Genomic DNA, 26,013 nt, shown 5'->3' on the forward strand with positions numbered 1-26,013 from the left:
ATCAGGGAGGCAGACACAGCTAAATTCCACTCCCAATTCCATCATTTAATAACTATGAGACCATGAATAAGTTCTTTAATTTTTGCTGCCTTACTTTCTTCCTCTCTACAGTGGGGTTAATAATAGCATCCACCTCATTCATTCAACAGATATTTAGAATGTCTACTCTAATTTTTTATGACCCAGGAATTTCAAAGGGGCTCCAGTAGTTCACAGTGAAAGACATTGTCAAGGCTCCTGCTGTTAAGAAACTTTGTAAAACAGAATTCTAAGTCTCCCAAGGGACATTTAGCTAAGTCCAGTAGAGGTTTCTTGGGAAGTGCTACTCACTCTCAGTAGAGAACAGGGATCCTGATAAACATGTTAAGATGCAGAGGGCGGCCCTCTGTAACAAAGAACTATTTGACCCCCAAATGTTAATAGTACTGTAGCTGAGCAGCTCCAGCCTACAGAAAGAAAGGCTCCATAAATGGAAGCGATGGTTGATATTACAACCTGAATGTACATTCTACCTAGTTAATGGCAGTACAATCTTGTGCGCATTATTTAACAGCTGATTCTCATGGTTAAGCAGAAATAACGATAATCCTTCCCTCAGGATTAACTGAGAGTATGCACTTGAGAGTATTTTAATAAGGGAATGTAAATACTAGTTCTCATGGACAAGTAGTTCTGCATTTTTCACTGTCATGCTCTCAATTTTTTTTTAATAACATCTTATTAATACAGTATTTATTTGTCTTCCCTATCAAACCCTGAGTCAACCACTTTCCCCAGGCTGCCTGAGTCAACCACTTTCCCCAGGCTGCCTGGGGAAGTACATGAAAAGGTACAGGGCAGACAAGACATGAGAGAGAGAACTGTGGTTAAGTGGAGATGGCGAAGAATGAGAAAGGCAACCACTAGGCAAAGGAGTCCCATGGCCTGTGAGAGGGCAAAGCCCAAGATGGTGTAGAAGAGCTGTTGCTTCAGAGAAGGGTTCCTGGCATAATCAATGATGAGGCTGCCAAACATTCCAAATTCTAGCCCCAGGGCCAGCCACCCCTACCATGGCAGCCCCAGCCCCTATGAACTTGGCCTGAAACAGAGCTGGTTTGGAAGCTGCAGTTAGGAATAAATGCTAAGTAGCCGGGGCTCTCATCTGTCAGTGTGTCTGTTTCAGCAGTGAGGTGCTCCAGACAAAGGAGGGGGTGGAGAGGAACTTGGCACAGGCATACATTTTTTGGGGATGAGGGGATGTAGCAGGAGAGTTGTTCCCAGTGCAAAGAAGACAGAGAGGGGCCTCAAATTTGATGTCTCAGACCCTTAAGAATGCTGGTTTTTACAAATAATATTATTCACATGTGCAACATAATGAAACAGAAAAGGAACAGACAAAACTAATACAAACCTTTGGAATAAGACTGCAGCATTGAGGTTACCAGAGAGGAAGGAGTGGGCAAGCAAAGGCTGAATGAAGGGTTATTGGTACTTGGGTGGTGGCCTAACCATGAGGCCCAGATGTTAACTAATTTGCACAAGGTCGTACTGCCATTAAGTTCAATGGAAATTCGGGTTGTAATATCAACTATGGCTTGCATGTCTATCGTGAGGGGAAAAGATACTGGTCTTTGAGCTCATATTAACCAGTATTTACAACTGCTAGGCTGAACAGAAAGATGGTCTCGCTCCTTTACCTGCTGCTTGTCTTCCAGGGAGGTGGAGATGACAGAGCAATCTGATAGTAGGTCCTTGCGTACCACAGACCCCAAATCTGCAGCGGTGGACTCAAACATGGGGGAGGCTACGACCTCCTCATCGGACAAGAAACCGGCTGGCGGAGAAAGGATCCCTTGCGACATGACAGCAGGGATTGTTTCAGTCTAAAACGAGACAAGAATGGACAGGGAGAACCTTAGGGAACAGAAGGAACTGCAAATTTCAGGAAGAAAACAGTTTCCTTGCCCGAGAACACCTCGATCTGCCTGGATTTCTACTCCCCTTTCTTCTCAACTACCAGCAGAGGGGAGGGAATTAATCGTTTGAACCTGCCTGAGGCGGTATTTGCGGCCGCGAACAAGAAAGAACAGATACTCGGTTCCAGAAGGCGGCCACGCTCGGACTTGAGTGCCTCGCCCAAGGGTGCGGCGAAGGTGGTGTCAGGCGCTCTAGGTTCCTGCTCCCAGCTCGCCGCCAGCCCCACCACAAGGAGAGCGGTACGAAGGGGGGAAGGACACTGCGAGCTACGCTTTTTGAAAGCCTATTTCGCGAGGGGAAGAGCTGGTGCCCCGCGCTACCGGTCAGCCGCACTCACCCAAAGACGCAATACTTGTTCTTCCTCCGGTACCGGCTCACTCACAATCGGCCGAAGAATCTGAACAGTCGAGGGGAGAGAACACAACTCCACCCTTGAGGGGCAGCTTTGTTACCGATACAATGTTTTAAATTACGCGCTGCGTTCATTCAGCCAATCAGATCACGAAGCCCGCGGTGACCAATCAGCGCAAGGAAAGGGGGCGGGCCAGCCTGGGAAACGGTCTCCTTAGGCTTGACCTTTTCATTCTGAAGTGGATCCGGGTTACCAACTGTCGGCGTTCCGTGTTGGAGCATCTGGAATAGCCTCCCAGCTTAACACTTTTTCGAGAACCGTAGGTATTTCTTTTCGAGGACGTCTAAAGGGAGTCCTGAAGCTTCAGCGGCCGCCTTTCTTCTTTCTTTACCAACTTTTCTTCCGAGGAGCGCACCCAAGACCTGGTTTAGGGGGGGCTTAGTCCTCCCGTGAGGGAATAAAACTACATGTCCCAGGAGGCACCGCGAACAAACGCCGGCACTCTGTTTCCCAGAGTTCCTCGGGTTTCGGCCTTATCAGACAGTGTTTCCTCAGGAGTTCGCGATTTCGGGGCGAAGATGGCGACAGGAACGGGCAGTGAGTATTTGCTCCGCTTTTCCTTGGTAGGCCGTTCTAGAGCTGAGGCCAGGCACCAAATTTCTGTCGCACCTTGAAGGACTAAGAGTAAGGAATTGCACGAGAGCCCATGAGCTTTGGAGAGCTGTGTTTGGCGGCTTCGTGAAGTACAACGGTTGGGGGCCCCAGAAGTGTAGGGTTCTGAGTCTCAGGGAGGCCGCGGAGATTAGAAACAGCTCAGAGAACCTGTTTCTTCAGGTGCTCTGTGGGGTGAGATAACGAGCTACAGAAACGCAGTCGTGCAGACGAAGAGATGTGAGCCATACGGAGTGTCTGGCATCTCAAAGAGCCATTTATTTTCTGACCAATGTTTGCGAGGCCCGAACTCTTGTCTCACAACGGAGGAGGATATTTTAACAGCGAGCAATTTTTGCAGCTGGGGAAATTGAGTTTCGTGCAGCTTAGGTATTTCCCTCTGTTTCGTGAGGGGAAAAGGTATTTCCAGCTTAAAGGGTGGGGAGCGCAGGGTATCAGCGAGATGTAAACAAGTTTATGTTGAGGAGGCGGAGCAGTAGGAGGTGATGGCCCCTTGGAATCTTGGGAAATGAGCCCTTGCGTTCAAATTGGGATAAAATGTTCTTAGAACTGTGCTTTTCGGTAGAACTGCCTTATCGTAACCTGATATCCCCTCCCCCCCATTTTTTAAATAATACGTAGTAGTCATGGTGTTTGAAGGGGTAAAATGTTTTGCCAGATACTCATTTCTCATGCAGTGAGCAGATACCCTACCAGGGTGATATTACTGGAGAGATGAAGAATCAAGATTTGGTTATAATGGTTCACTTTGTCATTACCAGGTTTTATGTTTTGTTTTAGGTTTTTTAATCCTTGTTTTGGGGCTCAAAACGAGTTCCTCAGCGATTGCGAACTTTCTCTTTTCAGAACACAAACTACTAAGTACTGGCCCCACAGAGCCATGGTCTATCCGAGAGAAGCTGTGTTTAGCATCTTCTGTCATGAGGAGTGGAGATCAAAATTGGTAAGGTGTCTGGGATGTCTGCTTTCTTGGGATTAGAAGCTAGTGGGGATTTCTTCACACTGATGAATTCCTAGGGCTAATCATGCTAACATTCAAGGAACATGTCTTTCTTAAAACCTTATTGAAATATAATTCACATGTCATAAGTTTAACCCAAAATGTTCACAGAATTTAGTATAGTCACAGAGTTATACAATCTTAGCCACAATTAATTTTACGGCATTTTCATTGCTGGGAAAAGAAACCTATGACACCCTAGCAGTCCCTCAACTCTCTTCTCTCCCCTTAACACCACATACACGCACACATACACACACACAGGCAAACTCACTTACTTTGTATAGATTTGCCTCTTCTGGACATTTCATATCAATGGAGTCATATAATTTGTTGTCTTCTGTGACCAACAGCATAATGCTTTAAGGTTCTTCCTGTTGTAGTCTATAGCAATACTTTATTCCTTTTTGTTACTAAAGGCTGCATAGGTGGCTGTATAGGTATGCCACATTTTGTTTATCCTTCAGTTGAACATTCATGTGCAAAGTTTTGTGTGAACACAGAAGAGTGGAATTGCATATGTTAAATATATGCATAACTCTTTGAGAAACTGCCACACTATTTTCAAAAGAACCCCACTGTTTACATTTTCACCAGCAGTGAATGAGGGTCCCAATTCCTCTGTGTGATCTACGCTATTTTCTGTCTTTCTGCACATAGCCATGCCAGTGGTATGAAGTTGTGCATCACTATGGTTTTGATTTACATATCTGATGACTAATGATACCCAGCATCTTTTCATGTGTCTATGGGCAGTTTATAGGTTTTCTATGGAGAAATGTCTGTTCAGGTCATTTGCCCATTTTTCAATTGGGCTATCTTCTGTTTATTATTAGTTACCAACTCATTATGTATTCTGGACACATCTCTTGTCAGATTATTTGCAAATATTTCTCCTATTTTGTGTGTTGCGTTTTCACTTTCTAGGTTGGCATCATTTGCAGCACAAAGGTTTTAAAATTTGATATGTCCAGTTTATTTTTTTGTTGCTTGGGCTTTTCATGTCATAGTTAAGAAACCACTTACTGGGGCCTCTCTGGTGGCGCAAGAGGTAAAGACGCAGCACTTTCTGCAGCCACTGCAGCATGTGTTCGATTGCCAGCCAGGGAGGTGACCCACATGGCGCAGCAGACCTCTCCTGACTCACCCGCTGCTCTCCTCAGCAGTGTATTTCAGTCATTCTTCCTGTTCTGCTCCCTACTCTGTCTCTGGTGAATCCTCTCACCCTGCCCCCACACATCTGGCCTGTACCCCAGTTCTTGTATGCATAAATAAATAAATAAATAAATCTTTTTTAAAAAGAAAGAAACCACCTCTGTTTTCTCCTAAGAGTTCAGTAGTCTTAGTGCTTACACTTTTTTTTAAATGGTCCATTTTGAGTTAATTTTCATGTTTGTTGCAAGACAGGAAGGAGTCTCTTGTATGTGACTGTTCAACTACTCCAGGACCATTCTTTCCCTCTTGAATTATCTTGGCACTCACTATTTCTTTTTAAGTACCAGAAAGTAGAACTGTGGTTCCCAATCTTGTTTGCCACCCAGACATACCCTTTTTCATTTTTTTTATTTTTCTTTTTTTTTTTAAAGATTTATTTATTCATACAAGCACTGGGTACAGTCAGAAGCGCGGGAGGGTGAGAGAATTCACCAGAGCCAGAGCAGGGAGCAGAAGGACCAAAGTACACTGCTGAGGGGAGCAGCGGGTGGCAGGAGAGGTCTGCGCGCCATGTGGGACCCTCCTCCGGTGGCCGGGAGCAGCCGGGGATTGAACCAGCACTGCCAAGGCTGTAGGCAGCTTCACAACCTAGCGCTCAACTGCTGCGCCACCGGGGAGGCCCCCTGTTTTTTTTTTCTTTAAAAAAGATTGATTTAGGGCCTTCCCTGGTGGCGCAGCGGTTGAGCGCTGGGCTGTGAAGCTGCCCACAGCTTTTGCAGTGCCTGTTCAATCCCCAGCCACCGGCAAGGGTCCCACATGGCAAGACAGACCTCTCCTGCCGAGCCCACTGCTCCCCTCAACAGTGTACTTCGTCCATCTGCCTGTTCTATTCCCCTCTCTGGCTCTGGTGAATTCTCTCACCCTCCCGCACTTCTGACTGTACCTAGTGCTTGTATAAATAAATAAATCAATCTTTAAAAAAAAAAAAAGATTGATTTATTTATGTATACAAGAGTTGGGGTACAGGCTAGAGATGTGGGGGGTGAAAAGACTCACCAGAGACAGAGTGGGGAACAGAACAGGCAGACTGATAGAAATACACTGCTGAGGGGAGCAGCAGGCGAGACAGGAGAGGTCTGCTGTGCCATGTGCGTTGCTCCCTGGCCAGCTGGGGATCGAACTCGTGTTGCAGAGGCTGTGGATTGCTTCATAGTGCGCGGTGCTTAACCCTTTGCGCCACCAGGGAGGCCCCCTTTTTCATTTTTAAAAGACAGTTATTCCTCATTCTTTTTTTTTTATCTTTTTAAAGATTTATTATGCATACAAGAACTGGGGTGCAGGCCAGAGGGAACAGAACAGGCAGAGCGACTGAAATACACTGCTGAGGGGAGCAGTGGGCCAGGCAGGAAAGGTCTACTGTGCCATGTGGGTAACTCCCTGGCAGGAGATTGAACTCGTGCTCCAGTGGCTGCGGATAGCAACCCCTAAAACAAAGTGAAATACACTAATTAGATATTTCTTTCTGAACTAAATACAATTCAGATTTAAGCAACACAGATAAAGTGTTTTGAGTAGTTTCCAGTCTGTACTTTGTCTCAAATTTTTATTATAAAAACAGTGTAAGATCACTCAAGTAAACCTTTGAAATATAATTTGTATTTCTCTTTTGAGGAGGTACCAAGTCATAAGGGTCAAAATTCAAATAGTATAGTGTCTTCCATCACTGTATTTAATCCCCCATTGTTGTCATTTTCTTTTTTTTTTTTTTTTAAAGATTTAGTTTTATTTTTATACAAGAACCGGGGTACAGGCCAGATGTGCGGGAGAGTGAGGATTCACCCAAGACAGAGTGGGGAACAGAACAGGCAGACTGAGGAAATACACTGCTGAGGGGAGCAGCGGGTGGAACAGGAGAGGTCTGCCCCGCCATGTGGGTATCTCCGTGGTCAGTGGGGACTGAACCAGCACTGCAGAGGCTGTGGACAGCTTCACAGTGCTGCACTTAACTGCCTGCGCCACCAGGGAGGCCCTGTTATCATTTTCTTATATGTCTCTCCAGATTAATTTTGTTGTGTATATAGACATATACAGGTTTTTTTTCATGTATATACTGCACATATTCTTCTTTGCCTTGCTGCTGTTTCTCCTTACTTTTCTTTTACTTAGTACTATATCAGATCATTGTATGTATGAAGATCTGTCAAGATCTATCTCATACCTTTTTTTTTTAATAGCCACCTGGTTTTGTTTTATGGTTATACCATAATTTATTTAATTGGTATTGGCAGACATTTTGCTAATACAGATGCTACCTTCCATGGTATTTATAAATTATATCTCTAGGGCCTCCCTGGTGGTGCAAGGGGTTAAACACAGCACTGTGAAGTAATCTGCAGCCTCTGCAGCATGAGTTTGGTCCCCGATCAGCCAGGGCGCAATCCACATGGCGCAGCAGACCTCTCCTGTCTCATCCACTGCTCCTGTCAGCAGTGTATTTCAGTCATTCTGCCTGTTCCCCACTCTGTCTCTGGTGAATCCTCTCACCACCCCCACACCTCTGACCTATACCTCAGTTCTTGTATGCATAAATAAATGAATCTTTAAAAATAGATAAATTATATCTCTAAAATAAACAAAGTGGAAATATGGGGGTCAAGGAATATGAATTTATAAAATTGATCAGTATTTTTCTCCCTCCCTGATAGCTCAGTTCTTATCCCCCTCCACAACTACACCCTCTACTTTAAAAAACAAAACTTGGGGGCAAAAGTGGTAAATATTTCAAACTGCATTAGAGATTGTTTCAAGTTATACTCACATTAGTAGTGTATTGGAGTACTTACTTTTCTATGCCTTAACTCATAAAATGTGGAATTAGATGTTTTTGCCTTTGACAATATAATAATAGGTGGAAATGTATCTCTTTGTATTTTTTATTTGCATTTATCTTGTGAGGTTCAACATCTTCATGTGTAAACTGGCCTTTCCTATTTTTCTTCAAGTTGAGTGACTCATATTTTAGGGAGAGGAACCATTTGTGCTATGAAATGTGGGTTTTTTTTTAGTCTACTATTTGGTTTTACTTGTGATATTTTTACACTGAATTTTAAAATGTAGTTTATTAATTTGTACTGTAGCTCCTTGATTTTTAAAAAATATTTATATATATTTTATATCTTCATTTTTTTAAAAAATTTATTTATGCATACAAGAACTGGGGTGTAGGCCAGAGCTATGAGGGTGAGAAGATTCACCAGAGACAGAATGGGAAGCAGAAGAGGTGGATCTACTGAAATGCACTGCTGAAGGGAGCAGCAAGTGAGACAGGAGAGGTCTGCTGGGCCATGTGAGTTAGCTCCCTGGCCAGGGGATCCGGATTGAACTCCTGTTGCCTCAGTGGCTGGCTAGTGATAGCTTGATAGTGCTGAGACTTTAACCCTTGCACCAGCAGGGAGGCTTCATCTTTGTTTATTCTGTACAGTGTTTGCTTTCTCTCTTCAGGTATAGTCCCCATAAAATTCTCACCATTAGTTTACCCATGAACCATCACCACAGTCCTTGTGCTATTCCCTCCTCTGTTTTGATCCTTCTCCTTCCCCTACAGAATGTCTCTGATTTGTAGTTGCCTGCTAGTTTTGGTTTTTTCTTTATTATTATTTTTTTCTGACCCCTTATTTGGTTCTGGATTCCTCCTATAAGTGAAACCATCTGATGTATATCTTTTTCCTTCTGACTGATTATGTAGATTTTGTGACAGTTTTCTACTGGTGTGAAATTACAAATAATTCCCATATGGTTTTTTGCAGTACTTTCCATTGTTAATTTTTTTTTAAATATTTATTTTTACTCATTTATACATACAGGAACTGGGAGGTAGGCCAGAGGTGTTGGGGGTGAGAGGCCAGAGACAGTGGGGAGCAAAACAGGTGGATCTACTGAGATGCACTGCTGAGGGGAGCAGTGGGTGAGACAGGAGAATTCTGCGCCATGTGGGTTGCTCCTGGCCAGTGGGGGATCAAACTCATGCCTGCGGTGCCTGGCAATAGCTTGATAGAGCTGTCTTTAACCTCTGCGCCACCAGGGAGGCCCCAAAATTGCTTTTTTAAAAAAACCCAAAACTTTATTTCTCCTCGGAAGTAAATTACCCAGAAAAAATGATTTAGCAATGAATCTCCCTTTAAATGATCTTTTTAAAAAAGATTTATTTATTTATGCATACAAGCTGGGTATAGGCCAGAGGTGCGGGGGGTGAGAAGATTTACCAGAGACAGAGTGGGAAACAGAACAGGCAGACTGATGGAAGTACACTGCTGAGGGGAGCAGAGGGCGAGACAGGAGAGGTCTGCCTCGCCATGTGGGAATCTCCCTGGCCAGCCGGGGATCGAACTTGTGCCGCGGAGGCGGCGGATTGCTTCATAGTGAAGTGCTTAACTCCTTGCGCTACCAGGGAGGCCCTCTCTTTAAATGACTTTTAAGTAATTGTGTCATTTTTCATCCTTACGTATTTCAGAATACATTCCAGTTGCTGTTTTTTAATCCGAGTTTGTATTCTTCAACTCTCAGGATACCTTCTCTCTCTTTTTTCTATTTGGTTTGTTAATATGTTTTTTCTCATTTGGTAGGGTATCCGTTAGCAGAGCAATTAAGCCCTTTGCAGAACCTGGACGCCCTCCAGACTGGTTCTCTCAAAAAGTAAGTCCCAACAAAATGCATTTTCCTATTGTTTGCGAATTCATCCCTGTATGTTCGTTTTACAAACTGTTCGTGTTGGTGTAGCATGACAGGCTTTGGAGTTAGATCTAGATTTAGTATGACTCCACTTAAAAATTTTGGGCCATGGTCTTCAGTTTTGTCATTTGTAAAATAAAGGTAAAAGTTGCTTCAGTTCTAAAGACTCAGTTTGCATTTGCTAAATGCTGTAAAGCATTTAATATACTATCTGGTGTATGGCTAATATCTCAGTAGATACTAGCTATAAATACTGCCCATTAGGTTGTCTTTTCCCCAGTACGCAAACTCTAGGCCAAGAGAGAGTGTCCCTTTTTTGTGTCCTTGTGTTGATTATTTTGAACTGATTTGACTGCAGAATAATTAATTTGCCTTCCTAGAAACTACTCATATTACATGTGGCTCCTATCTCTAAACTTTAACGTGTTGAAATTTTGAAAGATCTTTCCTTTTCAGACTTGCTCATCATATTCCTGCTTTTCCCCATAGCATTGTGCTTCCCAGTACTCAGAGCTTCTGGAGACCACTGAGACCCCAAAGTGAGTACGAAGACAGGTACTTAAGCCATGTCTCCTTAGTGTAGACTATTTACTGAGGAAATCTGCTGTTTATATTACCGGGTGATAAAAGCATAGCAGATGTTACCTATAATTAGGTGGTAGATAAGGCTCAAAGAAAACAAGTGGGAGTGGGGAACAAATACTCCCTTTTTCAAATATGTGGTGTTAAAATTTTTTCCACAGACGGAAACGGGGTGAAAAGGGAGAAGTGGTTGAAACTGTTGAAGATGTCATTGTTCGGAAACTGACTGCTGAACGAGTTGAGGAACTAAAAAAAGTGATAAAGGAAACCCAGGAAAAATATAGGTACTTATCAGAGAAAATACCGAATTGTTGGGAGAGTCAAAAGGGTCTGAGTTCTGATAACTGGTCATCATTTTTAAAATAACAGATTAACAAACACGGTCCACCATATCTCCCTTTTGTCCTACAGACGGTTGAAAAGAGATGCGGAACTGATTCAAGCTGGACACATGGACAGCAGACTGGATGAGCTTTGCAATGACATTGCAATGTGGGTTATATTATATTGTTCTCCTATGCTCCTTTCTCTTTTACTCCATTTCCTCCTCAAGTAATCTGGCTTATTTTCTCCATCTGTCATCCCATTAAACTTGAGAGATTCTGGAAGGGGATAACTACAGAATGGCCTGAGGTGGGTGGGGTTGGGTTGAGTCCTAGAAGGTAATGAGATGAAACATTTCAATGTGAGGACTTAGTTCTAACTTAAAAGTGGTTCTGGTTTACCTAGGTGAACAAGTGGTAGTTAGGTGCAAATTCCCTATTTTGCTGATAATGATTCCTATTTAAATCCTTCAGAAAGTGCTAACTTGGCAAAAAAATTTCCTTGTGCAGGCACTGAGAACTGTGTAGAGCTAGAGTTGGCTAAGATCTAACCTCTCATTTTCTTCCTAGGAAAAAGAAATTGGAGGAAGAAGAGGCTGAAGTAAAGAGGAAGGCTACAGATGCTGCATATCAGGGTAAGCTGAACCTGGTTCCTGTTTAGACACTAACTACATTACTGCATGCTAATGACAGTTGAAGACCTTTTTGTAACAGAATCCACTAATTACAATTTCCTTGCACTCTTTCCTCTGACATCTCTTACTATAATAAAAACATTCCTTCATGTCCTTGAAGAAACTTGGGAAATAAGTGAGGCTCAGATCTCACTAGTCCTTTTATGACAAAAAGGCTTATAATTAGACACCAAACATAATTAAGGTTTTAGAAGTCAAAAGATTTTTGAAAAGATTGAAAATAGCGGGCCTCCCCGGTGGCGCAGCGGTTGAGCGCTGGGTTGCGAAGCTGCCCGCAGCCTCTGCAGCACCGGTTCGATCCCCGGCTGCTCCCCGGCCACCGGAGGAGGGTCCCACATGGCGCGCAGACCTCTCCTGCCGCCCGCTGCTCCCCCCAGCAGTGTACTTCGGTCCTTCTGCCTGCTCTGCTCCCCGTTCTGGCTCTGGTGAATTCTCTCACCCTCCCGCGCTTCTGACTGTACCCGGTGCTTCAATAAATAAATAAATATTAAAAAAAAAAAAAAAAAGATTGAAAATAGCTAAGCTATTAAATAAGGGATGGAACTCAATGTTGCTTTAGTGATGTAGCATCCTTTTTTTTTTTTTTAAATTTTTATATTCCCCATACAATTTCAACCCCTTTATTTTGACCCCAACCCTCCTTTCCCCGCCCCCCACCCCCCATAGAGTGTCTCTGGTTCATAGTTGTTTGTTGATTTTGATATTTTCTTTCTTATAGTTTTTCTTATAGTTACTCTTTTTCCTGGTCCCTTATTTAAGTTTTCTAGATTCCTGCTATGAGTGAGACCATCCGGTATTTTTCTTTTTCTTTCTGGCTTATTTCACTGAGCATGATCCCTTCCAGCGCCATCCATGTTGCTGCAAATTGCATGTGTTTATCTTTTTTGAATGCTGAGTAATATTCCATGGTGTATATATACCACATCTTCTTGATCCAGTCATCTATTTTGGGGCATTTGGGTTGTTTCCAAAGCTTAGCTATTGTAAATAGTGCTGCTATAAACATAGGCATGCAGGTGCTCTTTGAAATTGATGTTTCTGTGTCCTTTGGGTAAATACCTAGGAGTGGAATTGCTGGATCATATGGAAGCTCCATCTTTAGTAGGTTGAGGAATCTCCACACAGCTCTCCATAGTGGTTGGACCAGTTTGCACTCCCACCAACAGTGCAGGAGAGTTCCTTTTTCTCCACATCCTCGCCAACATTTGTTGTTGCTAGTTTTTTTAATATGTGCCATTCTCACTGGTGTAAGATGGTATCTCATTGTAGTTTTGATTTGCATTTCCCTGATTACAAGTGATGTTGAACATTTTTTCATATGCCTGTTGGCCATTTGCATTTCCTCTTCAGAGAAGTTTCTTTTTAGCTCTTCTGCCCTTTTTTTGACTGGATTATTTTCTTTGTTTTTGTTGAGTCTCGTCAGCTCTTTGTAGATTGTTGTGATCAGTCCTTTATCATTAGTGTTGTGTGCAAAAATGTTCTCCCAGTTGATGGGGTTTCTCTTTGTTTTCGTTATTGTCTCTTTTGCTGTGCAGAAGCTCTTTAATTTTATATAGTCCCAGCTGTTTATCTTTGTAGCATCCTTTTTTGTCCCTTATTTTTTTAAAAAAAAATTTATTTATGCATACAAGAGCTGGGATACAGGCCAGAGATGTGGGGGGTGAGAGGATTCACCAGAGACAGAGTGGGGAACAGAACAGGCAGATGTACTGAAATACACTGCTGTGGGGAGCAACAGGTGAGACAGGAGAGGTAGCTCCTCTGGCCAGAGATCAAACACATGTGTAGCTCCCTGGCCAGAGATCGAATGCGTGCTTCAGTGGCGGTGGATAGGTTCATAGTGCTGCATCTTAACCTCTTGCACCACCAGGGAGGCCTCTGCCCCTTATTTTATGATAGCAGAGTATGTCTAGTTTGATTTGTTTAATCTTGGAGACTTAGAAATCATTTTCTTTTATGGTCTAGCTCGTCAAGCAGTAAAAACACCCCCTCGGAGGTTACCAACCGTGATGGTCCGCTCTCCTATAGATTCTGCCTCCCCAGGAGGTGATTATCCACTTGGGGAGTTGTCTGCAACCAGTATGGAAGAGGCCACCTCTGGGGTGAGTGTATGTCGGTTTGCAGGAATTGACCAAGGGGCAGTAAGCCAGCAGAGAGCTGAGTGATGAGGAAACCATTTTCAGCCTAGGGGCAATTTCCTCTTTTGGTCTGAATGTGAAAGAATTAATTTACCTCCTTCTGTGCTCTTAAGATAAGGGTGAACCTAAAAACACTGAGACCTTTGACTTTTTGAGAGATAGGTAAAAGACTATGTTTTAAGGAAATGTTTGCCAAGTGTACTAGTATAAAATTCTTGCTGAAATGAGCCAGTTTCTTTATAAATATAGTATTAGTAGTGAGTAACGCATTTGTGAAAGGCACCTTGGGTGGAATGTTGCATCAATGTGTGTTTTAGTGGGTGGAAGATTAAAAATTTTGGGGAAGAAAAGTATGACTGAGAGCAGGAGTGCTAGAGGGTTTCTGGGCAGTTCCTCTCAGGACTAATTAAATAATAATTAGACACACTAACCCATCCAGATTAGTAGGGAACCTTCCAGAGTTTGAGAAGTCAGATAAAGGTTCTCTGTTGTCTCTTAGGTAACCCCTGGGACTTTGCCGAGTACCCCAGTCACCTCGTTTCCTGGGATTCCTGACACCCTTCCTCCAGGCTCTGCACCCTTAGAAGCCCCCATGACCCCAGTAACAGATGATTCACCCCAGAAAAAGATGCTTGGACAGAAAGCAACTCCACCCCCCTCCCCTCTGCTGTCAGAGCTCTTGAAGAAGGGCAGCCTCCTGCCTACTAGCCCCAGACTGGTATGGAGACTTCTGTGGGTGTTTGAGAGCTGTGGTGATTTAGTACTTGGAAGGGAGTACCTGGGACCTAAAATATGACATGGAAAAAAAAAGTTCAAAAGAAAAAAAGATCTAGTTAAATGTTAACTTAAACCAAAGAGTAAGTGGATAGTATCCTTGGGTCTTCTCCAGAGAACTCTTATGTTTTGAAAATTAGCTTTTCCCTTGGGTCTGAAATTATCTCTGGATATTAACTTTTAGTTCCATGAAGTCTGGTCAACTGCTGGAACTTTTATGGGAAGTGGTAGCAAAGGAAAACTTGAGTGTAGCCTTCATCTCTATTCTTCCCTGGTAGGTCAATGAGAATGAAATGGCTGTGACTTCTGGCCACCTGAACAGTACAGGTGTCCTCCTGGAGGTAGGCGGGGTCCTTCCCATGATACATGGTGGGGAGATGCAGCAAACACCCAGCACAGTTGCAGCCTCCCCTGCTGCCTCAGGTATGTTACCACTTTTTCATTATCTACTTTTACTTTGAAGAAATTGAACTTGTCATTGACTGTTGCTGATTTCTAGCTTTTATTACTAAGCTGCTGTCAGTTTTAGAATTAAAGTCCAATAGTGGAGCTACTTAACCTATGAAACCATTCGATGTTTCAGATTGTAAATCCAGTCCATCTTCAAAATCCTAATATATCTGCATGACCACAGCATAGTTACTCATATTGAGGAATAATAGTATCTGAAGAACAGTACAAAAGAAACTGTATGTCTGGAGCTTAAAAAAAAGCATCAGGTGTTAGAGATACCTGAGATTATAGACTAGGGGGCCAAGATTTAGAACTCTTAGTTCTGAAAACTGTGCTTGAGTCCCATGCTGCACACTGATTTTATTATCTTGAGATGGTTATCTGTGGAACCTCAGTTTGCTTATTAATTGCCACGTGTTTACTTCACAAGGATGTATTGAGAATTACAGGAGGTAGAAAATGTAAAAGAAAAAAAAATGCTTTCTAAACTGCCAAACAAACATTAGATATTCATATTTGAATGGTGTAGAATTTGGGTGGCTTACAGCTTACTTTACCAGAAGTTACAGATTTGATCACACCAATTTTTTGTAGGGTCTTTTTTGTCAGTTTTCTTCTGAGGAAAAACCCCTCCTGTTTTTCATGTGTTGTGTGTTCTAGTGGTTTGGGTCATTCCTAACATGGCAAAATACCTTAAAGGATATAAATACTAAACTTAGTCAACAGAGGAGTTGCTTTCATCCTTTGAGACTTAAATTTTTCTTGGTTGAGTCTTAAAGTGCCTATTGCTTCTTGTTCATGTGCTTCCTTCTTACCTCATTTTGTGTACCTCTTTGTTAGGTGCTCCCACTCTTTCCCGGCTTTTAGAAGCTGGTCCTACACAGTTCAGCACACCTCTTGCTTCCTTCACTACTGTTGCCAGTGAACCTCCAGTTAAACTTGTGCCACCCCCTGTAGAGCCTGTGTCCCAGGCTACCATTGTCATGATGCCTACGCTGCAAGCACCATCCTCTGCTCCGGCTGTCTCCACTCCTGAGAGTGTAGCTCCAGGTGCGTCCCTGACCCACGCCCTGAGCAGCCCTAGGTCCATAATTTCATTTTGAACTTCAGTTAGAGAAACGTGGCTCAGAACATCAGCTCCAATTCAGATGTTTCTGTTCTGTTCTCCATGGATATGTGCCATGCTTAGAAAACCAAAGATATGAGAAGAGGTGGGTGGGTATTTTTATGTGTTAGGGGAAGAAAGGTTAAGTTTGTGTGTATATATGAATGATTGGTCTTTACATTGTGTTCTCACCTTTCTAGATAAAACTGGGGAGAAAAATCATATGCAGATGTAAGATAATTTTTTCTGAACTTAAGTGTATAAGTACTTGATATCTGTCTACAGCCTTGGAGTGATCTCCAGGTGATCTCTTGGTACCAAATAAACTTCTAAGATGCTTTTCTCTTTCTCTTACTCAGTGAGTCAGCCTGATAGCTGTGTTCCTATGGAGACTGTTGGGGATCCCCATACTGTGACTGTTTCCATGGATAGCAGCGAAATTTCCATGATCATCAACTCTATCAAAGAAGAGTGTTTCCGATCAGGGGTAGCAGAGGCCCCTGGAGGATCAAAGGCTCCTAGCATAGATGAGAAGGAAGATTTAGACTTGGCTGAAAAGATGGATATTGCTGTGTCTTACACAGGTGAAGAGCTGGACTTTGAGACTGTTGGAGACATCATTGCCATCATTGAGGACAAGGTAACTATTCAACAAAGCCCCAGAGAATCTCTCATGGGTCCAACATAGGCTTCTCTCCTCAACCTCTCCTTGCTTCTCATAGTAAGCATAAACAAACAACTCACCTGCTTCTGCCCATCTCCATAATCCCAAAACCCTTTGATGCTGACTTACTAGTCATCTCCCCAGCCATCCCTATGTTAAGCTGGTTTGCACAGGACACTGTCCATTGGTTGCTTCTACTACATGGAGAGAGAAGCTACAGATTCAGGCCACCTCACTTCGTGCTAACAGAATTGAGGGACTTGGGCTTTTTTCTGTGCTTCAACAGTGTATGTATTATGGGACAGGTGGATGATCATCCTGAAGTGCTGGATGTGGCAGCAGTGGAAGCAGCACTGTCATTCTGTGAAGAGAATGATGATCCCCAGTCACTGCCTGGTCCCTGGGAACATCCTATCCAGCAGGAACGGGACAAACCAGTTCCTCTCCCAGCACCAGAGATGACAGTGAAGCAAGAGAGGTTGGACTTTGAGGAATCAGAAAACAAAGGGATCCATGAACTGGTGGACATCAGGGAGCCAAGTATTGAGATCAAAATGGAACCTGCAGAAACAGAGCAGGGTGTTCCAGGGACTGAAATAGCTGGAGTTGTACCAACCACAAGTATGGAACCACCAGAACTCAGGAGTCAGGACTTAGATGAAGAACCCAGAAGTACTGCAACTGGGGAGATTGCTGAAGCAGATGTTTCCAGTGGAAAAGGCGAAGAGACTCCACTTACAACTGTGAAGACAGAGGTATTTAAAATGAGGGACTGGGAGGATGGAGTGTTACATCTTAGGTAAGAAATAACAGTTTAGGCCTTTGGCTTTTCCTGTTGTGTTCCTGAGTTCCGACATGTTTGGTATGTTCAGAGTCCAGAGATGTGCTAGATACTATATACCCTTATCCTATTCTTGCTAAGATGCCTGTTAGAATTATATTACATGGGTGATCTTTTTTAGTCTCATTTTCATGGAAAAATAAAATTGTATTCTGTAGTGATTTACCAGCACTTAGGGAATTTGTTCTTTTTGGTCTTTAGGCATCCCCTGAAAGTATGTTGTCTCCATCACATGGGTCAAATCCTATTGAAGATCCTTTAGAAGCAGAAACTCAGCACAAATTTGAAATCTCAGGTAAGTAATAAGGCCAGGAAATCTGTACTCTGTAACTAACTTGAAATCATTTGCTTTGACTTCTGAGGGATTGTGGGTTGTGGGTAAGTTGAGGAGGTAGAATAGGTCAGCATGAAAAGGAGAGCTGTAGGGGATTATTGTCCATAGGAAGGGGAAGGCTAAGGTGAAAAATCTTCAGGTAGTCTTTCTCTCCTCTGCAGACTCATTGAAAGAAGAATCAGGGACTATTTTTGGAAGCCAGATAAAGGTATTTCAGACTTTTCTTTATTCCTCTCGCCATGTGACTAGATTCCTTTTAGTACTACCTTTTTAATAATGAATTTCAGTAAACTGCATCTTTATTCTTTAAGACCAGACTGGTTAAGGAGTTTTATATGGGGGGAAAACTATAGTGGACAGTCAGGCACTATGGTAATACTATGGCAAAATGTGCTGCTTCCCATTTGAGTTTGTGAACATCACACAGACCTTTCTTTGCATTGTAACATGCTGAGAAACTTTGCTACATACAGACTGATTTGGCTTGAATAGGGATACCAGAACCAGGAAGAACATGTAAGAAATCCATTATTTATTACATTATCAGAGAAAATCAGTTTTCCTTTCAAAATTATAGAAGGCAGTAGCAACAAACAACCTTAAAGTAATGTGATGAGAGCTTGCTCCATCAGATGAGACGCAAAATAAAAACTATTTTTGATAACTTTGTACCCAGGGTCAGAGTTCCTCTCAACAACAAGGGGAAAGAAGGAACGCCTCTTAGCTTAGTCTTAAGTAAGTAGCTTTTTTTTTTCTTTCTTTTAAAAAGATCCTGGATCTTATTCTTTGTCCAGGTTCTAAATTACTTGATCAGTCAGTGTGTGTATATAGATGGTAGTATAAGTGATAGAGGGCTCAAGACAGGTAACAGTGTGAGGCCATTTTCTAGAGCTGATCTTACCCACAATGTAGATCATGTTTAATGATGCTTTGCTGGGTAGCTCTGTTTGCAATTTGCTGACTGGAATACACTGTGTCTAAGGATACCCCAGGTGACGATGAAGAGGAGGATGGAGTCAGCGAGGCGGCCAGCCTGGAGGAGCCCAAGGAGGAGGATCAAGGAGAAGGCTATTTATCAGAGATAGACAATGAGCCCCCCGTTAGCGAGAGCGACGATGGCTTTAGCATACACAATGCTACGCTGCAGTCCCATGCACTGGCAGATTCTATCCCAAGCAGCCCTGCTTCTTCACAGTTGTGAGTATCTGAGATTGTTTCTTGGAGTTGAGAAGTAGGAGAGGGTCTTTCTTTCATCTTCCCTTCTTTTAGCCTGGAACAAATAGTTGACAAGAACTAACTAGGAAACCCCCCCCCCCTTTTTTTTTTCTTTTACTTATGCCTAATGGGACTCCTGTTTTTTTTTGTTGTTGTTTTTTTTTTTTAATTAATTTCAGCTCTGTCTGTAGCGAGGATCAGGAAGCTATTCAAGCACAGAAAATCTGGAAGAAAGCCATCATGCTTGTGTGGAGAGCTGCAGCTAATCACAGGTAAGTTCACTATATCAATCTGAATATTTTCTGTTCCTTCTCATTGTTAATGATTAGAGAAAGCTTGAGTAGGCTTATGTGGGAGTGGTGGACATTAATTTTGAGAATTTTCACTTAGAGCACCAACCTATACTCTGACCTGTACTTCTGGAGGAACGTCAGTAATTACCCCTTGCTTTTTTGCACAGGTATGCCAATGTCTTCCTGCAGCCTGTTACAGATGACATAGCGCCTGGCTATCACAGCATTGTCCAGCGGTAAGCCATGATCCGTTTAGCATGCTGATTTAGCCTGGATTATTAGTTGACTAGTTGAGGGCCTCCTTGGTGACTCGGTTAAAGTCAGCGCTATGAAGCTATTGGCAGTCTCTGCAGTGTAAGTCGAATCCCTGGCCAGGGAGCTAACCCACATGGTGAGGCAGATCTCTCCTGTCTTGCCCACTGCTTGCCATTATGTCTCTGGTGAATCCTCTCACCTCCTCCCTCCCCCTGACCCCGCTGGCCTGCACTCCAGTTCTTGTATGCATGAATAAAAAAAATCTTAAAAAAATAAGTTGATTAGTTGATAAACGAATATTTGCTTTAGAGAATAAAGCAAAGTAATTTAAATTTAAACTTTCAATTTAAAGTTTGTTGTAACTTAAGGATGACAACGTGCTAAGCTGTTCATTGTCTGGATCATCCACGATAGCCTAAGGGAATTTGCCACCTTTATCACCTTTCTCAAATGCTTGTCATACCTACTGATTTTGTTTTTTTTTTTTTTATAGAGGCATGTTTTTTATTTATTTGTTTGTTTTGTTTGTTTTGTTTATGCATGCACTGGGTACAGTCAGAAGCGCGGGAGGGTGAGAGAATTCACCAGAGCCAGAGCGGGGAGCAGAGCAGGCAGAAGGACCGAAGTACACTGCTAAGGGGAGCAGCGGGCGGCAGGGGAGGTCTGCGCGCTATGTGGGACCCTCCTCCGGTGGCCGGGGAGCAGCTGGGGATCGAACCGGCACTGCAGAGGCCGCGGGCAGCTTCGCAACCCGGCGCTCAACCGCTGCGCCACCGGGGAGGCCCCCTACTGATTTTGTTTTTAGGGTTAATGAATCCTTGGGGTAAGGGGAATGGTGTTTGAGTCCTGGCAGCTGGGATTGAAGGCATATAACCATATATGTTAAGGTCTATATGGTAATAATACGTTTAGGAAATCCAGTTGGGTCCTCTTTGTGCTTAGGCACAGATGGGCAGGTCTTCAAGGGCAAGAAACTGCCATTTACTCATACCCTTTTTTTCAGTCCTATGGATTTGTCAACTATTAAGAAAAACATTGAAAATGGATTGATCCGCAGCACAGCTGAATTTCAACGTGACATTATGTTGATGTTCCAGAATGCTGTAATGTATAATAGTTCAGACCACGATGTCTATCACATGGCAGTAGAGATGCAGCGAGATGTCTTGGAGCAAATTCAGGTACTTTAAGGAGTCTTAGTATTTTAGCAAGGATGGAGTAAAAATACTGAAGGGAAAGATGCAAATTGATGTTAGAAAGGGGTACTGTGGCTTTTACTTAGACTAGCCATCATGGACACAGAAACATAAAATTTCATTCTTATTGGACTCGTGTTGGCTTTCTCCTATTTGGTAAAAGAGTTGTGAGAAAATACTCTACTTTTTGGGGGCATATAATTTCAGACTCCTGAAGGTTTTAAATAAAATTTTTATAAAACAGTATGTGTATTTTTAAATTGTGTTGTTTGTACAAAATAGACAGTCAACAAATAGTTTTTCTTCCTTTTTATCACAGAGAACCTACTTCTATATATAGTTGCATTACCAGGCACCCTTTGGGATATTGAACTTGAAGGAATGTTGCCTATCTACAAAAGCTACCAAATTGCTTAACTTAATGATCTTTGTTTCATCTAGGTTTGTGGTTTTTTTTTTAGGTGAGTTAAAATTGAAGCTTTGTTGTAAGTCAAAAGGGCAGATTTGTTAAGGAAAGAGAAAAAAAAAGGGACATTTGCTTAGGGAAAAATGGGCAGGTTTTAAAGGGCAAGAAGCTGTCTTTTGAAAGGAGTGGGATTGTTAAGAGAAACATATCTGCATAGACACAGGTTGGCAGTCTTAGGGTTAAGGTCTGCCTGTTTTATCTAGTTTTTATTCTTTCTCATTCTTAGAGCATAGGGGTTTTGATTTGGTAATATATGCTATTTGATAGCAAGAAAAAAGACCATTTGGCATTTTCAGATTCTTAGAATATACAACTAGAATTAAAACTGAATCAGTCAAGAAGTAGTTTGAATGTTGTTTACAAAAGGGTACTATGCAAAGTCCTATTTACAAACCCTAAAGTGTCTTAATTCTTCCTTCTGGATGAGGTCTCTAGGCCCAACCCTGTTTTTTCTCCCTACAGCAATTTCTGGCCACACAGTTGATTATGCAAACATCTGAGTCTGGCATAAGTGCTAAGAGTCTGCGAGGAAGAGATTCTACCCGCAAACAGGATTCTTCTGAGAAGGTGAGGAGACCAAAAAAGAGCCCATGTGCCAGTGTTCCAGTACTAGAAATCTGAAGCATCCAAGGACCCTTATGTTGTTACTACTTGGTATTGCCTGGCTTCTACATTGCAGTGCTGTGCAGACATGTAGATCATAGAATGGTGGTGGTTTGCTCCATCCAAACATTAAGCAAACCTAGTATAACTGGAAGGCCCAGTCACATGGGAGAAATTGTGAGTTGAGTGAGTGAATCATTAATTCCTCTGGGAGAGTGCTCACAAGGTGGGGGAAATGACTTAGCTTTCAGCAGTTTGGGGACCATCAGTTCCTGTTCCAGAGGCATAATGGCCAGGTTGCTTTTGGATCTCTTTCCTCTTGTTCTTGAGTTTTAAAATTTTGTCTGCGTGTATGGTGCTTGTGTCTCTGTCCTGAGGTTTGGGGTGCTTGCGGCTGAGAGTTTCTGTGGAACCTGATCAGTGTTTGTTTGTCCTCTAACAGGACAGTGTCCCCATGGGCTCTCCTGCCTTCCTTCTCTCTCTCTTTGTAAGTATTGAATGGCTGCAAGGGGTGGTGTTGCCACAGATTCTCAGCTCCTGCTGGGGGGTGGGTGGCAGAGGGAAATTCAACATGCATACTCTCGCAATGTCTTGAACTTCTGTTTATGCGTCTTTGAATAAGAAGCTCTGTTCTCCTGCATTACTGTCTTTTTGCTTGCGTGTGCGTGGGTGTGGGTGTGTGTGTGGGGGCTGGGTAGGAACTGTTCATGAGATCACTGGGCTGAAATATGATATTTTGATTAAGGATCTAGGAGTAACCTGTTCCTTTCTTGACCTTTTGCCAATTCTTTTCTTAGGAATATAAGACTACTCAAATATCAGATGCTAAGTGGTTTTTAAAGTGTTCCTCATACTGGCAGATACTAAGCACATAGTTTTTCTCTTTCCCCCTAATATTAAATTGTAAGAATGCTGCCTAATACACAAACAGTAATTAAGATAAAGATCTCAGTATCAATGACCATTGCATACAGTAATGGCTGGTGGTAAGCTTAGAGATATATGCTTAGTAAAACTAGCCTAAAGACTTACTCTCTTCTTCCATGAATTAAACAACCCTCTGACTCTTTTCATTATGGGGCTCTGAGGCATGATGGAAAATAGCTAGAAAACCAAGTGTTCTTAAACTCACCAGATTATCTCTTCTGACCTTGTTTCCCTCATGTGTGTGATGGAGCTAATACAATGAGGTACCTGTCCAGCCTACCTCACAGGGATGTTGTGAGGATAAAATGAGATAGTAGGTATGGAACTGGCTTTAAAAAAATATATATATTTAAACTATTATACAAATGCAAGGTGGTATTTTTCTTACTGTTGCCTCAAAGGTAACTTGTGTTCATGAACTCGAAAGTTTCAGAGTCCTTGCATGTTAGAAATGTAAAAGTGGCCTGGCCCAGCAAAAGTGTTCGGTAGTTCATATTAGTTACAGGCCACAGACAGAACAATGTAATCTTCATTCTTTCTTACTGGCCTGCAACAGTGACTCTGGATCCCCAAGCAATTGGCTGGCTGTTGTTGCAAGGCTGATTAATAGGATCTTTTATCTATTGAAGACAGCAAAGTATTGCACAAGAGGAAGGAGCTCTGGGCTGCAGGGAGAGAACAGCAGATGGAAAGAAGCCTTCTGATTATCCTGATCTCATGGAAAACAACTGTCAGGAGGTGCTAGGGAACTAGTGCCAGGGTCAGTCTGCAGGAAAGGCCTTTCTTATAGGGATCAACAGCTGGACAGGTATGTTAGCCAAGAATCTCGCTATCCACTGACCTTTCTGACTCTCCCACCTTTCTTTAATTCTTTCTGTTCTTTGCACATGATTTGGGTCCTGGGTGGTATGACTAATAGTCATTCTGTGGGACCCCAGTGACCTCTGTGGTGGGCAGGAACAAAATACCCTGTCCTAAATTTCCTCTCTCAGGCTACTCCAGGTGCTCTTTTGCCCACTCTATGGGAAGACAGAACTATACCCCTCATTTCATGGATTTTTCTGATTCTTACCCCAAATCCCTAACATCTTGTTAACATATTTTCTCTTAACTCCTAACCAACTGGTACTTATGCTCACTTTCTTTGTCTGCCCATCATCTAGGATGGGGGTACGAGGGGGCGCCGCTGTGCCATTGAAGCTGATATGAAGATGAAAAAGTGAAACCTCAGAGTACCCTCTGTGAGCCGAACCTGAAATAGAAGTAAATGATAGCGCTTGGGCTTGAAGGCCCAATTCCAGAAGTGGAAGTTATAGAAGAGGAGGCGCCTGGGCCACGTGACATGAGCTGGAAAAATCTCTCTCAGAGAGTTGGAGTAGCATAATTGCCTGTTTTAGGGCAAAAATCATGGGCTGTGTTGTCCTAAATGTGTAGCTAGCAGATTGTAGCTAGTTTGTACTGTCTTGTGAAGTGTACAGACTTTTTAGAGAAGAAAAAACAACCTGTGAAGTGTGTGTATACACAATAAACTGAAAGAAAACCCTAACCTTTGGTGTATTCTTTGTATACGTATGTGCGTAAAACGTGATTTTTTCTGCGTACTAATTATTTGTGGGAATGAGACTGTCAAAGTGGTCTTAAAATAGGAAGTTTTCAACTTACAACTCATAAGGTAAGTGGCCAAGATTGAATTTATAATTACTGTTTTAAAGTGCTGCAGTGTGCATTAAGGTCTGCCTTACTAAGCTTTTCTTGAATGTGGGGAAACTTAAGGTTTTCTGAATTTTGTTCATGGCATTGCTTAAAGAAGATTAGAGCATAAACAGGTAGTTCTGACTTTTTTTTTTTTTTTAATCTCAGGGACATCTGTCTCAATACAATCTTTACAGATGCTATGTCTAAGACATAATACTATTTCTTTCCTACCTATTTCTACATGGTGGGTTCTTGTGTATTTTAGAATTTATACCTCTGCTCTATGACATTCAAGGCTTGCCAAATTTATCACCCATGTTTATTCCAACTTCTGTTAACTAAAATTCAACTCAGTAAACTAGTTATGAGCCTTTTATTATAAAGAGGTAGATGGAGAGTTACAGAATATTGTTTAGTGTTTACTTTTTTTAGAACAATAACTTTAAAAATAGAAGTTGCTGATGGCTTAATCCTTAAAGCTTGTTGGGATTCTAAGAAAGTAGAAGATAACAATCTTTGTGAGGTGATGGAAAGGAGTTCAAGCTAGGAGTTAGGAAGTGAAATTAGTGTGTTCCCAAAGCAATCCACAAACATGCATGTGGTAGAAGTAATGAAGCCTTAAAAGTTGGCATTGTTGAGATCATTAAAGGACATAGATTTTGGGTTAGAGAAGGTGATGGATGAGCTTAGCAACTCAACTTGGAAAAAGCAGGCCTCTGCGGCAGATATAATAGACGGTTAATTGGAATAGGGATCATTCTAAGGAATAATGAAGCACAGGTCCAGGGGACAAATAGGTCTTAGTTTACGGAAAAATTTGAGGAGTTAACTTTGAAGTATGAGCTATTCTAAATCCTGAAATAGGGAAGCTATTTGTTGTGAGCAGATTGGATTAAAGATAGAGAAGTGGATCAGGAGGCTATGGCATTTGTTCAGAAGTAAAGGGTGGGTAATGACAAAAATGAAGAGAAAATTGGGACATGAACTTGGTTGCCTTATTTTTGAAGCAGGATTAAGAAAATAGTGTTGATGGAAATAAAGAGACTAAGAAGAGCAATTGGTTATGGAAATAGGAAAAAAAGTTAGTTTCAGGAATACTGAATTGTGGAATATGGTAGACCACCTGAAAGGAATTGACATTAGGATACATGGAGAAATGAGACTAGAATGTGTATAAGAAGTAAAGGTGAGAGGGAAAGTATAGGTGGAGAGATTTGAAAGCCACAGAAATAATGATTCAAGTTTGCAATCTCAAAGTATATGCATTTTTTACTGATAAGAGGATTAAGTAAAAAAAATAGACAAGAATTATTGAAAATCATGAAAGGGAGAGAAGAGAAGGTTAGAAGAGTGTAATGAAAGGTGTAAAGAAAGATGTATAAAGGTGTGTATAGTGTAAAGAAAAGATGTTTAAAGTGATATTAATGGTTTTCATTCTGGGAAGTAAGATATGACCACAAGAATGCCATAGGTAGTCTTGAAAGCATGTTTTGAGGATCTAATGTTTGATAAGCTAAAAATTACTATAAACTGAGGAAAATATTCTTTGTCCCTCAAATTTATTGCCTTGCAGTTGAGTTTAAATATGATT

General features: G+C 42.1%; 2 protein-coding genes and 1 pseudogene across 8 annotated transcripts in view; 1 reads left to right on the forward strand and 2 right to left on the reverse strand.

Moving 5' to 3' along the window:
* Positions 1 to 2,482, reverse strand: part of KIF20A (kinesin family member 20A) — a 9,494-nt gene extending 7,012 nt beyond the window's left edge. The window contains exons 1-2 of one of the 2 annotated variants that reach the window (XM_037509229.2): positions 2,294 to 2,482; positions 1,677 to 1,862 (exon numbers count right to left, since the gene is read on the reverse strand). In XM_037509229.2, coding sequence (XP_037365126.1) covers positions 1,677 to 1,841 — 165 coding nt within the window. In that variant the 5' untranslated portion in view covers positions 1,842 to 1,862; positions 2,294 to 2,482. Of the gene's footprint in view, positions 1 to 1,676; positions 1,863 to 2,031; positions 2,228 to 2,293 lie in introns of those variants that run through there. The other variant, XM_037509230.2, reaches the window with a different exon arrangement.
* On the reverse strand, positions 413 to 1,580 carry LOC119243726 (uncharacterized; annotated as a pseudogene).
* BRD8 (bromodomain containing 8) lies at positions 2,419 to 24,262 on the forward strand. 6 transcript variants are annotated; one of them, XR_008551436.1, is made up of 23 exons: positions 2,419 to 2,905; positions 3,827 to 3,923; positions 9,758 to 9,827; positions 10,353 to 10,402; positions 10,607 to 10,729; positions 10,857 to 10,937; positions 11,339 to 11,403; positions 13,429 to 13,565; positions 14,101 to 14,319; positions 14,654 to 14,798; positions 15,669 to 15,878; positions 16,293 to 16,573; positions 16,903 to 17,352; positions 17,640 to 17,733; positions 17,934 to 17,980; positions 18,755 to 18,969; positions 19,167 to 19,259; positions 19,448 to 19,516; positions 20,539 to 20,716; positions 21,660 to 21,764; positions 22,243 to 22,287; positions 23,357 to 23,535; positions 23,891 to 23,928. XR_008551436.1 is itself a non-coding variant. In XM_037509225.2 (22 exons), the coding sequence occupies exons 1-22, from the start codon at positions 2,776 to 2,778 to the stop codon at positions 23,948 to 23,950; spliced, it is 2,964 nt and encodes a 987-aa protein (XP_037365122.1). In that variant the 5' UTR covers positions 2,420 to 2,775; the 3' UTR covers positions 23,951 to 24,262. The 6 variants fall into 6 exon arrangements, 5 of the variants coding, with proteins under 5 accessions (XP_037365122.1, XP_054550326.1, XP_037365123.1 ...); XM_037509225.2 differs by lacking the exon at positions 23,357 to 23,535 and having other exon boundaries at positions 2,420 to 2,905; positions 23,891 to 24,262; XM_054694351.1 differs by lacking the exons at positions 23,357 to 23,535; positions 23,891 to 23,928 and adding an exon at positions 23,284 to 23,350 and having other exon boundaries at positions 2,420 to 2,905.
* The last annotated feature ends 1,751 nt before the right edge of the window (positions 24,263 to 26,013 follow it).

Source organism: Talpa occidentalis, unplaced genomic scaffold (assembly GCF_014898055.3).
Source record: "Talpa occidentalis isolate TD23 unplaced genomic scaffold, MPIMG_talOcc4v2.1 talOcc4.13, whole genome shotgun sequence".
Classification (NCBI taxonomy): Eukaryota; Metazoa; Chordata; class Mammalia; order Eulipotyphla; family Talpidae; genus Talpa; species Talpa occidentalis.